At 45.4% G+C, this 13279-nt stretch overlaps 1 protein-coding gene across 1 annotated transcript in view; it reads left to right on the forward strand.

Annotated features, from left to right (window-relative positions):
* Positions 1 to 13279, forward strand: part of DSCAM (DS cell adhesion molecule) — a gene marked incomplete at its 5' end in the record, with an annotated part of 155192 nt that overhangs the window by 41161 nt on the left and 100752 nt on the right. Inside the window, 3 exons of the mRNA XM_007470501.1 lie at positions 4802 to 5042; positions 6756 to 6902; positions 12784 to 12939. Of these exons, the coding sequence (XP_007470563.1) occupies positions 4802 to 5042; positions 6756 to 6902; positions 12784 to 12939 (544 nt within the window). The remainder of the gene's footprint in view (positions 1 to 4801; positions 5043 to 6755; positions 6903 to 12783; positions 12940 to 13279) is intronic.

Genomic DNA, 13279 nt, shown 5'->3' on the forward strand with positions numbered 1-13279 from the left:
GGAGGTGGTGGAGGTGGTGGAGGGATAGTAGTAACTGGCGGTAGTGATTTTGGCCCTGAGTTAGTGTTGGAGGTGATGGTGGTAATAGTGATACTTAGGGTGATGTTAATGTCAGTGGTGATGGTGGTGGATGTATTGGAGGCATGGCAGTGATTTATTGATGGAGGAGTGATAAGGTTGGTGGTAAAGGTGGGAGAGGTGGTTGTGGCATTGGGTAATGGTGGTGGTGGTAATGATGGTGATGATGCTGGTGATGGAGGTGGTGGCAGTGATGAAGGTGGTGATGATGCTGGTGATGGAGGTGGTGGTGATGATGGTGATGATGCTGGTGATGGAGGTGGTGGTGATGCTGGTGGTGATGCTGGTGATGGAGATGGTGGTGATGTTGGTGATGATGCTGGTGATGGAGGTGGTGGTGATGATGCTGGTGATGGAGGTGGTGGTGATGATGGTGATGATGCTGGTGATGGAGGTGGTGGTGATGGTGATGATGATGCTGGTGATGGAGGTGGTGGTGATGATGGTGATGATGGTGGTGATGGAGGTGGTGGCAGTGATGAAGGTGGTGATGATGATGGTGATGGAGGTGGTGGTGATGATGGTGATGGAGCTGGTGGTGATGATGGTGATGATGCTAGTGATGGAGGTGGTGGTGATGATGGTGATGATGCTGGTGATGGAGGTGGTGGCAGTGATGAAGGTGGTGATGATGATGGTGATGGAGGTGGTGGTGATGATGGTGATGATGCTGGTGATGGAGCTGGTGGTGATGTTGGTGATGATGCAGGTAATGGAGGTGGTGGTGATGATGGTGATGATGCTAGTGACGGAGGTGGTGGTGATGATGGTGATGATGCTGGTGACGGAGGTGGTGGTGATGATGGTGATGATGCTAGTGATGGAGGTGGTGGTGATGATGGTGATGATGCTGGTGATGGAGGTGGTGGTGATGCTGGTGATGATGCTGGTGATGGAGGTGGTGAGGATGTTGGTGATGATGCAGGTGATGGAGGTGGTGGCAGTGATGTACGGGGATGGTTGTCTTGGGGGCATGAGGTAGTGGAAGTGGTAAGTGGGGGCGGTGTGCATGTAAGTAGTGGTGATGGTGATGGTGAAGATGTGGTGGTAGAGGTGGTGAGTATTGATTGTTGGTGTTCACTGTGGTTGTGGTGAAGGAAGCTACTGTTGTAACTGAATTAGAAAGAGAAATAACCGAGAGATGATTTCAGCACACTAACTTTTATGAAAACAACTTTATTGGGATGAAATTAACATACCATCACATTTGCTGTTTTAAGTGTATGATTCCATGTTGCTTTGTATGTTTACAGAGATGTGTAGCCATCACCAGAATCTAATTTTAGAAAATTTTCATCACTTACAACAAAGCCCATACCCATTAGTAGTCACTCCCCATTTCTCCCCCAACACAATCCTTTTTAGATGGTTTTCAAAACCTCTGAGGGCCCACATGCTGTGGAATCAAAAGTGCATATTTCATTTGTAAGAAAAATCCATCGCTTCTTTCTCAGGTGCAACAATTCATTCTGCTTGATAACTAGCGATTGTATTAGAGCCCTGGAAAGAAATGTGTGAAACCACTGCTACCTTCAAATAACTCACCATTCTCTTCATACATATCTCTTCAAAGTCAGAAGGAGAGCTCTCTTCTTTGCTCCTTGTGATAAACACAGTCCCTTGCATTACCATATCGGATTTCACATCTGAAAGAATAATAACAAGAAATCCTATCTCATTAACAGTCAACTGAAACACAACCTTTTTGAAATAAGATACCCAATAAGTCCCACTTCTGGGACTTCAGTCGAATAAACAAACTTAAAAACAAGGTTCATTTGTGGTAGGAAATAAGTTACAAAACAATATCCCAAACAAAATTGTTGGAAAAATGAGTCAGTAAAACATGGAATATGATTTTTAAAAACTGGAAGTAAACATGAAAGTATGATCATAAATAAAAATAATCAGTCACTAAATTGTAGAGTATGAAGACAACCATGTGAAGACCAAAAACAAACTTCAATTTCGCTTAGAGAAAAAAACATATCAGAATTTGAATAGTGATTACATAGGAATGGTGGCTGTATACTTTTATTATTACAAAAAAAAAACACTAAAATAATTTTCTACAAAATATTTTGCAGAAGAATCTAATAAACAAAAATAACCTTCGTGTCACTCCAGAATTAGCAGGACTAAAATTTAGTTCTAAGAAAAATGTAAAGAATGTTCTATTTCTTTTGTACAAAATATTTAAACTGAACAGGGCAAGAACCGCTGTGTTGCCTACCCTATTTAACCAGTTAGAATGTGCTTTCACCCTCAGAAAGTGAAAACAGGAAGATTTCTCCACCCACCTATCTGTGCAACCAAATCACGGGCATGATTAATCCCCCCAAACCCAGGAAGGGAAATGTCAGCCAGCAGGTCCCTCTGCTTGTGGAAGATTCAGCTAAATTGGGTGCTGTGAGTGAACATTTACTCATGGGCATTTGCCTCCACTCCCTACACCCCCTACCTGATCAGACTCCATAGCTCCTATCCTGGGATCCTGACTTGGCACCTTAGGGAGACTTAAATCGTCACAGGGAGCCCGTTGAAAAATTAGAATATTTTTTAAATTTGAAAAGTCCTTTATATTTGGGTGACCATATTAAACATTAAAAAACTTTGTGATATAGGAGAAATATCTTTGTTTTATATTTGACTTATCCATGGCTTTTGGAGGGAAATTGATTTTGCTAATCAATCCAATGATACAAATGCAATTCAGTGGTTTAGGTAAAACAAATTCCAGGTAATGGAATTCTCGACATCTGAAATCTTTGGATCCAATTTTAAATCAGAGTGAAAAGTTGTAGTTCACCAATGCAAAAGCAGGAGTGCATACACACTTGCTTATAATAAGAAAGGGGTGTGCTTTTGTGTCAACGTCTGACTGCCAACTTGACTGCAGAAGTAATGGTTTCCAGGCTGTTTCTCTGATACCTATTAGCACCATGTAAATGCCTGAAATCAGATGAGTTGTTGAGAAAGGCAGTGGGATCCAAGAAAACCATAAATGAGGAAACTCGCCTGAAAAAAGAAAATGTGATTTTACTGCTCTTATATAACTCAAACACCCAAAGACAGCTGGCGACATTCATGCCGCGGGGGGCTGGCGTGGTAGGCCATCCACAGGCGTCTGCTGAATTCGTTCCTGCCGCTGTCTGTCCCGACCCTCTTCTGCCTTCCTCCTGCTGGTGGACCAGCCTCACCCCACCCCCATCCTGGGCAGATCCTCTCTGTCTGCCATTCCTCACCCCTGGGCATTCAGCAGCCCCCCCGCAATCCATTCCAGCTGCTCTGTCTCTCCCACCCCACACCCTCCCTCCCCTTCCGGAGCCCTGGCCATCCCTCCAGCCCTGCCTGTGGTCAGCATCTTCTGACTGCTTTCAGGCCACGCTCATTTTGCCACTTTCGAGAAGCCTGCTGGCCTTCATGGTCCAGTACCACACACCTGAACACTTCAGATTTCTCTGCAGTTTCCTGAGTGCGTATTTCCTCTCTCCAATGGAATTGTAAGCATTTTCAGAAAGCTTTTCAGAGCCCCAAGAGACCTTAATCCACGGTACTGAAATACACATGTACACGTACACATGCACATACATACACATATCACTCACACATATGCACACACAGACATAATACAAATACACACACTCAACACACACACACACACACACACACACACACACACACACACACAGAGCTGTTGATTGCCTGAAAGCCTACCACACCTTTATTACTTTAGAGCATCACTTTGATGTTCTTAAAACATACTTGAAAAAAGTCTGGATCCTTAAAAATTCCAATGTGTCAGCGAAAACTGTTCTGTTTTTGACTCGTAACTCTAGCCTCACCTTGCCCATCTTAAATCACCATAAAATGATCCCCAAATGACTCAGGCCTTAATGAAAGAAGTTTGCCTTCCTGCCAGGGGTGGACTCCCCTTCACACCCAGCTTTAGATGTGCAAACACCTTTGTTCTGGAATATTCCATTAGAGTATAAGCTCCATGAGGGCAGGGACCTTTTTTTAAAAAATCACTTCTGTTCCCCAGTGCCTGGAACAATGTGGCAGAGTTCCGTAGATATTGCTGGGTGAAAACACGAACCTCAGTCTCCCCAGGTGATGGCTGGTGTAGGCAGAGGTACCACAGATGCAATCCATCTTTCCAAACTTCCCCACCACTTAGAGAAGTCAGCTGTCCTGGCAGCATGAGGGGGAGGGGCTGGGAGCACAGGCTCTGTGGTGGATTCCCCTCCTGTCCCTCATGTCTGTGGGACCTCCTGTGTCAATGAAGGTTTTGGTGGTGCTATGTCCCAGGGCTGCAGTGAGGGTTGGGCTCATTTGCACAGGTAAAGGCAGAGCATCTTGGCCACGAGCAGCCTCTAGGTGTGAGTTTGCTGCTACTATTACTATTACTACTGCCACACCTGTTACGATTATTTCCACGCTTATTCAATTTCATTTTTATTTGCCTAAGAGGAGGGCAGGTGCCGGTTTTCCTCTTGTCACACCTCGAGTATCCTTTCTTGTTTGATTGTTTAGCTACTCACATTTTACTTGGTAACTTTGCAACGTCCAAATTATTCACGGAGTATAATTCGTAGCTTGGCCATAGGTATAGAGTAGGATTAACCAGCTTTCGAACAGGTTTAAAGCATCCGAAAATAACATTGTTTTTTTACCAAATCACAAAAAGTGTTCTTCAGTGATTCTTCTCTTTCCTGTTTAGGCTCCCAAGAAACATCTGCAAAATGGGATTATCCGTGGCTACCAAATAGGTTACCGCGAGTACAGCACTGGAGGCAGCTTCCAGTTCAACGTCATCAGTATCGACACCACGGGGGACAGTGAGGTTTACACCCTCAGCAACCTCAACAAGTTCACCCAGTACGGCCTGGTGGTGCAGGCCTGCAACCGGGCCGGGACGGGGCCTTCTTCTCAGGAAGTCATCACCACCACCCTCGAGGATGGTAGGTTCCAGCCGCTACTCTGGGTCCCCAGAGCCTGGCCGCCTTCGGGCTTTGCAGTGACAATGGCATCCAGGCCGGCAGGGACTGGGGGTTCCAGTGGGGAAGCTGCCCTGATTAACTTGTGGGCTGCCTTGGTTCGGTGCCCTTGACAGACCTTGATTGCAAAGCCAAATCCATCCCTTTTTCAGCATCATTCTCCATCAAACCCAAGAGGTGGGATTTTCCCGCATGAAACCAAAGCTCTCCCTATGACGGCGGCAGTCTGGCCAGAATGTAGAAATCCGATTTTTTAAGAATTTCTCACAAATCACCATAAAGGAGGATTTTTTTCTTTTTCTTTTTTCTTTCTTCCTTCCTTCCTTTCTTTCTTTCTTTTCTTTCTTTCTTTCTTTCTTTCTTCCTTTCTTTCTTTCTTTCTTTCTTTCTTTCTTTCTTCCTTTCTTTCTTTTTTCCTTTCTTTCTTTCTTTTCTTTTTCTTTCTTCCTTCCTTCCTTCCTTTCTTTCTTTCTTTCTTTTTCTTTCTTTCTTTCTTTCTTTCTCTCTTTCTTTCTTTCTTTTTCTTTCTTTCTTTCTTCCTTCTTTCCTTCCTTCTTGCTTGCTTGCTTGCTTTTTATTTTTAAGCGTTCTGAGACCAGAGAACAGGAATGAGCAAGCTTCCTTGGAGCAAATCTCATGGTGACTGTGCGCCCCCTAGTGGCCATAAGGAATTAATGTACCCTCCCACCTTGACCACCGAAGAGCTCACATTTTCCAGCAATGCTTGAAAAGAGAGAGAACCCTAGCGTCCAGAAGCACCATCTTTTAGGTGCAGAGGTCAGATATAGGGTTAGCTGTAGGAGTAGGTGATAGATTCTTCTAGCAGCAAGCTTGCACGGCAGTTGCCTCTCGTGCAACTAGCCACTGGATCATAAGTTTGAGAACACACATGGTGACTTGCATCTATAATTTCTGACCGTTTTCACAGGGGAGAAGACAGCTAGAAACCAGAAGTCCAGGCTTTTCTTTCCATCTTCATAGTCTTTGCAGGCGTGGTTAGATAGGCCTTTGGGTTTTCACTTTGATGTTCATCTTTCACTGATGTTTGCAATTCAGTCACTATTTTGCCCCCTCTCCCAGCCACGACATTTAAGGTTTGCATAAACCCACATGAAAGATACTTCAGATATCCTTCTAGCCTGTATCCTAGTCCATTTTCGCTCTTTCCTCTGACGAATGGTATAGTATTGAAAGGGGCCCTGCTGGAGATGGGACAGTGAATACGATGACGTGTCTGCTTTTTGGCACTTTCAATAGTGAGGCTTTCAATTTACAAGCCAGGTATTACTCAGTATGAGGAGATGTACTGTATAAAGTATATGTAACTTACAACAGTAACTTTCAAGGGTAATGGGCAAATAAGCCAGACCAGCAATGGTCTTTTACTCATGCAATAGGATCAGAAGTGTTCTCAACTCCATAAGCCTGGGGCTTCAAAGTGAAGCAGTTATTCTGGAAAGAGAGACAGCGGAAGTCATATGAAGTCATTGCATTTTACTGAGTTATCATAATATTTGTATAGAGAAATGGTGCTCGTTTTTTTCCTTAATTTGGGGGATTGAGTGCATTTTTTTCTTTTCCTGTACTTTGAAATATTACACTAATGTTGCTTATTCAATATTGCTTTGCTAATTAAACCACCCACAGTTTTTACAGATTCTAATTATCTAATTTCAGTGCCCAGTTACCCCCCCGAAAATGTCCAAGCCATAGCAACATCACCAGAAAGCATATCAATATCCTGGTCCACACTTTCCAAGGAAGCCTTGAATGGAATTCTCCAGGGGTTCAGAGTCATTTACTGGGCCAACCTCATGGACGGAGGTAAGGGGATGAAACTAGAACTTTGAGTTTGCCCCAAAGGATGCGCAATGGAATTTGCAGACCCCCTCCTCCTACCGTGGGATTCAGCACAGGGTGGGCAGTTCTTTATCGATGGGTATTTTTCTCCTTTCCCCACGTCTTTCTGTTATCTCACATCTGACATTTTTAACAGGTGTGCACAGCTGTTTAAATCATATACCTTCAAAAAGCAATTTGAAGGAAAAGAGGGGGGTGGCACTTGGGGAATCTAGGAATAGATGTGTTTTCCTAATTATGAGTATCTATGTCAAGCCTCTGCAGGCAGCACCAAAACCTTGATCTGTATCTAGAAAGTTCTGCATGATGTGTATCCTAAAAGGCTGACTTCCTCCTATTCCCCGATAGGACTCAGCAGGGAAAGTTCTTAAGCTCCTGTAGTTGAACTAGAAGGGGTTCAGGAAGAACGCCAGAGCCAGAACACCTTGGGCGGAGGAGTACTGTTCCCACGAGGAGCGCTTTCATCCCAAACCCTCCACTTTTGTCCCCTCCTTTTTCTTTTTTCCTCCTTGTATTGCCTCTCTTCCTTCTTGTTTCTTTGTGATTATTATTATTTTTCTTTCAAGTTGTAGGACAAAATTCTCCAGTTTGGAGGCAAGACTTGGCACGAGACAGGGTCAGCTCAGGGAGTGGCAAGATTGGGGCTCCAAGTGTCTTGAGCAGAGCAGAGGCCTGACGTCACGAGCCAGGCTGAGCCCCGCTCCAGGAGCACGACAGGCCCGCCCTGAGTTACAGCCCCTAACAGGAAAGGCTCTGCTCTCTGCTTGTGGCCCAGGACTCGGGTGGCCCACACCTGCACCCTCCCCCGCTCCCCATATCCAGCCCCCGGGGGTGCCTCCCCTCTGGTTTGGGGCTTCCTGCAGCTCTTCTGACTGTGGGTCCTCTGAGTCTGGGAAAACACAGAGGCCCCCAGGGCATTTCCCACCTCTGCTCAGGACCACCTGGGTCTGCTCTGCCAACGCGGTCGCTTTCCCCACCCAGGTAATCAGAACACACTGAGCCTCAGAGGCTGCAGGGGTTCCACTATTGGTGCCAGAATAAAAGACGGAAGGCAGCTTAATTTGCTAAGTAAATAGCAGAGTTCCAGGCTTAGCTGTTTACATCTGCAGCCAGAGTTGTGTCTCAGAGCTGAGGACCAGATCTGATTCCCTTGATGTCGAGGTAGAGCTTTTCATAGTACCAGCAGTGGGAGACATTCTGATTTGCCTTCTGGGTGCCCCCGAAGCAGACGTGTTACCTGAGCAGCTACTCTGTGCTGAGCTCCTGCTTGGCGCTGAGGCTGCAGCATCTGCCCCGATGGATGCTCTAGCCTAGTGAGAGTGGGGATGGGTACGTGATGCATACAGAACCTCCAGCCCAGTAAGGCACAGCCAGCCCCACGGAGGGATAGAGTTAAACAGATGATTCACTTCACCTCCTCCCTGCAAACAGAGCTTTAAAATTCCCATAGAAGTAAAATACGGAGCAACGAAAAATTTCAAATTATCTACTTTACTGACACAATACAGTAATAGATCATTGCATATACTTGTTCTGGTTTCTAATCCTCATCTTGAATAAGATAAAGTTAAACACCCTAACATACTCCCCTAAAGGCAGTGTTAAGCTAAAATCGTTCCTTTTTTGTTCTTGTTGGAAACATTTCCATGATCCGGTGGTGACTGTTCATCACATTTTCACATTTTACTCATATGTGCTAATAATGCCTATAAGCACCTTAGTTCTACGATGGATGATATGGTTAATATCGTTGAGTCAACTTTACACTTTAAAGCTTTAAAAACTTGAACATTTAAAAACATAAAAGTCTTTAAATAAAGAATGCTTGGGGTTCCCCTGGTGGCGCGGTGGTTGAGAGTCCGCCTGCCGATGCAGGGGACGCGGGTTCGTGCCCCAGTCCGGGAAGATCCCACATGCCACGGAGCGGCTGGGCCCGTGAGCCATGGCCACTGCGCCTGTGCGTCCCGAGCCTGTGCTCGGCAACGGGAGAGGCCGCAACGGTGAGAGGCCCGTGTACCGCAAAAAAAAAAAAAAAAAAAGAATGCTTGGAAATGCATACAGTTTCTAAAGATACGTTTACTCACTGTATGAAGACCAAGGTGATGTGCTTAATGCCTAATGTAGAAGGTACTTAATCTCCAAAAGATGAGAAAGAAAAGCCCTCAGAAACCTGCCATGAACAGTCATTCCTGACCTGCTACCTCTGAGAAGTGACTTTTATGCATTCGCAGGGAATTTCATGGAATTACTGGATTCTTCTGCACAAGCTCTTAGATTGCGGCCCTGAGGTTCCCACAGACACACAACACATAGTGATCATGTAAAGAACTATACCTGCTAAGCTTGAGAATACACCACACATACATACACACACACTTACTCGTGCAGGCCAAGAGAGAAAGAGATCGTTACTTCTGCTGTGATTAGCAATTGCCCCAAATACTTTTAAAAATATGCATTAAAAAGCATTTTGTTATTGTTAATATGACCAGATAAAACTGGTTAATATATTTGATAGGACAGGTTAAATGTACAATAGGTCGGTGAAATTTCTGAGTATTTTATAATCTGAAGTCAAAGAATTTTTAAGACCTGACAGAAGCAGTTAGTCTAAGATTGCTAGGAAAATGGCACACTTTGAAAATCCACTATTTCCATCGGAATTGGAGCTGCTTTTCAACCCTCTGTCTTTCTTCAAGACAAAAATGACAGATTCTGAATCAAAGCAACGTTTAAGTGCCAACCAAGACTTTTGCTATGACGCTGGCAGGTTGAGGAGGTGCTTGGGAAAAGTGCTTTCCACCCCTATTTTGATTTCTTAGACCCTTTAAGAATGAAGAAGGGTGTAAATAAAGACATAAAACTGTTTTGTTTTAAAATATGAAGTTTTTCTTAAAAAAACTTTGTACTGTAAATAGTATGATTTCTGAATTTATTTTCTATATTAATTTCATATGATTGTACTCATGATTTCAACTGAACACTATTGTTTACTTACCATATATTTTAAAAAATTTATTTTATTGACGTATAGTTGATTTACAATGTTGTGCTAATTTCTACTGTACTGTCCCATATATATATATATATATATATATATTTTTTTTTTTTTAATGACTCCACTGGGGCCATGAAAAGTAGGTGATAGAAATCCGTGTTTAAGCCATAAAAAGCCATAGAAAAAGAAAAGGAGCTTGAAAGAACGACAAATGAAGCACACTGAATTTGGCTTTTTTCATCATTTTCCTTTTTATTTCCTCGACATTGATGAGTCAGGGACATACCCTTCCAGCAGAGAGAATGAGGTGCTTTTGTGGTCAATTCTGGGGCACAGGTAGTTTTTAAAAATTCCTGGGGGGGGGAGCGGTAATTTTGAGCAGGGGTTTGAATTGCATTCATATTCATGGTTCGTGATAAATTAGTTCATCCAAATAATATGAACCCCAATATGAGTCAATAACCAGATACCAATTCTAACTGGTATGGTAATTCATGAGCAGGTGTAATTCCTCTGTGTCAAGTGTTGCTTTCTTTAAAAAGATCGGGGTGTCCCACTCTGCCCTTCTCCCTCTTAACTGTCCTTCTCGATCACTGTGTCTCACTGGGGAACAGCCCTGTCCCATCGGCGCACCTTTCCCCTGCACTGTAATTGGAGCTCATACTTCCCCCGAGACGTAGAGACCCTGGGTCCTTCTTAAAGATAAAAACAAAAGTATAAAACCAGAGGCCCCAAGAGGTCACATGATATAGTCAATTTCTCATTACTAGCCCTGCACACAGCCCCGTGGAAGCCCCTCCCCTGAGTTGCATTTCCCCTGACTGTGTGTGTGTGTGTGTGTGTGTGTGTGTGTGTGTGTGTGTGTGTGTGTATCTTTGGCATAATGTAGAAGTCCCTAAATCTGAAAAGATCTTGATGAGAACTATACTTAAGCTTTTTCCATTAGCATTTGAATTTTTTAACCTACTCCAATTGACCCGTATTATCTATGTTCAGGAAAATGAACATTATAAATGAATAATATAATGGAAAGTGGTCTGATGGTCACCCAGGGCAGAATTTTCCTTCACAGGAGAGAATTTCTAACCCATCTGAGGGTAACGATTGTCAGCTTTCCAAATGCACAGTGACCACACAGGAGCAAACATTTTTTTTTCCTTTTCATAAACCATCTGCTCTGGTTTCTAGATTGTGGCCCCTAAAAGTCTACCACAAGCTGGTGTCCCCCAGAAGACACTAGGCCACAGGCATCTTTGGGGGGCTGCACCCTTTGCTCTGCTCTCTCCCCCCAGCAAAGCATCCTGCCCCCCAGAACTCATCCACAAGGTGCCCAAGGTGGGAATAGGCGTCAGGCTCCTGTTGGGGTCTGGGGCTGTGTCTGTGCCCATTTTTCCCGTCCCCTCACAGCCCTCATCACAAACAGGGGTCCCTGGCATGTGAGTGACAAGCCTTGGCTACGCCCTGCTTTATTTTAAATTCAAATATCCTGCTATGTCCAGTTCAGCCCTGATCCTTTTGATGACGAAAAGTAAAAATAGTCACCATAATCACCCCACTAATCTCCGAACTTCTGTGCAATATGCCAGAATGACAAGAGGAAAGAAAATCAAAGAGCAGGAAGAGAAAACCAGCTGGCAGAACCGCATCTCATCCGGCCGCCATGCAGGCCCACCGAGCGGCCACAGGGAGTGGCTGAGAGTGGGGACCGTGGCCTTGCGGCCACGCCCTGTGGTGCCACAGCCCACGCTCTCGGCCCCCATGCTCGGCTCCAGGACCTGGGGAAGCTATTGAGCCTCTGCCTGCCTCAGTTTCCTCTCCTGTAAAATGCATGGGTTGTGGAAACAAGAGCATGGTCATGCTGGGTAAATGAGTTAACCTAAGAACCCAGAACCTAAGGAAGCACGCACGGCGTGTCAGCTGCCTTTACTGAGGCCAGAGAGCGCGAGAGACCCTTTCGGGCAGCTTCACTGTGTGCACTGTATGCAGAGGTGGCCAGACACCAAGGAGGACTCCCTCCTGGACCCCGTCTCCCAGCCCAGTTCTGAGTAACCAGGCACAGCGGGCACGGGGACCAGCCTGCACCAAACATCCCACACACGGCCACTTGCCCTAAAGCTGAGCAGTCCTCAGGCTCCTCTCTCCTTGTCCGTCAGTGGCTCATTTCAAAATCCAGAGCACCCTTGGCAGTATTTAACACACCACCGTGAGTTTTCTCAAACTGCCGTGTATCATATACCTCAGATGGGCCAGCATAAAGGTCCATCTTTGCAAGTCATTAGCTGATCCCACACCAGAACGTAAAGTAGTTTTAGCTGACGCCACGTTCCCGACACATCAGCTGAAGGGTTCACTCCAGGTGACAGGAGGGGTTTGCTGTGCTGCCGTCACTCATATACTTAAGTTAGGTGCTGAAAAACACGCCTGCCTTAAAGGAGTTTGCTTTTTTAAATAGAAAAATGAAACTCGACTTGTAGAAGCTTCTTGACGAGCAGTTAGAAGGGTCTCTGCAGAGTGAGCATAGTGGTCCTGGCTCCCTGGGGCCTGGGGTGCGGGAAACCTGCTTGGGGACAGTTCAGGAGGGCAGCCACGGTGCCAGTGATGGGTTTATAACGCTTAACTTGGAGTGAATTGCTGTTTTCCAGACCGATTTTCCGCCCTGTGCTCTGTGGCAGTTTGGTGCAAATGACCTTTTCCAAATGTCGCAGAGCGTTGGTGTCACATGAAGACTGTGCCTGGTCCCCTTGAGTGATTTCAGGACATGAGCGATGGAGGCTCGTGGCCCAGTGCTGGGCAGCAAGGACAGTGCCCACAGCCGCAGTAACAGGTTCGTGTTTTCTTGTCCTCCAGAGCTGGGTGAGATTAAAAACGTCACCACCACGCAGCCCTCCCTGGAGCTGGACGGGCTGGAGAAATACACCAACTACAGCATCCAGGTGCTGGCCTTCACCCGGGCTGGGGATGGCGTGCGAAGCGAGCAGATCTTCACTCGGACCAAAGAGGATGGTGAGAAAGGGGGCGGCTTGTTGGGGGAGAGCTCAGGTCCCGTCTGAACCTCCAGGGGCCACACAGGAGGCTCCCACCAGGTGGCAGCATTCCCAGGCAGGAGCTATTGTTGGAAAGGCTGGGTCAGAGAATTAATTCACCCACCTATACTTGACTTTGCTCCATGCAAACTTTTTGCTGCCCTCCCAAAATATTCCAGCATGATTCAGACCAGCACTTCCTGTGTCACCTTTGTTTGATTTATCCATCATTTCTCTCTTCCCCTATAATTTTTCTTTTTTTGTGGGGGGGGGGGGGGGCACATATTATTTTAAAAAAAAGTGCCTTTTATCCCAGGGCT

This window comes from Lipotes vexillifer, unplaced genomic scaffold (assembly GCF_000442215.2).
Source record: "Lipotes vexillifer unplaced genomic scaffold, Lipotes_vexillifer_v1.1 scaffold402, whole genome shotgun sequence".
Taxonomy (NCBI): Eukaryota; Metazoa; Chordata; class Mammalia; order Artiodactyla; family Lipotidae; genus Lipotes; species Lipotes vexillifer.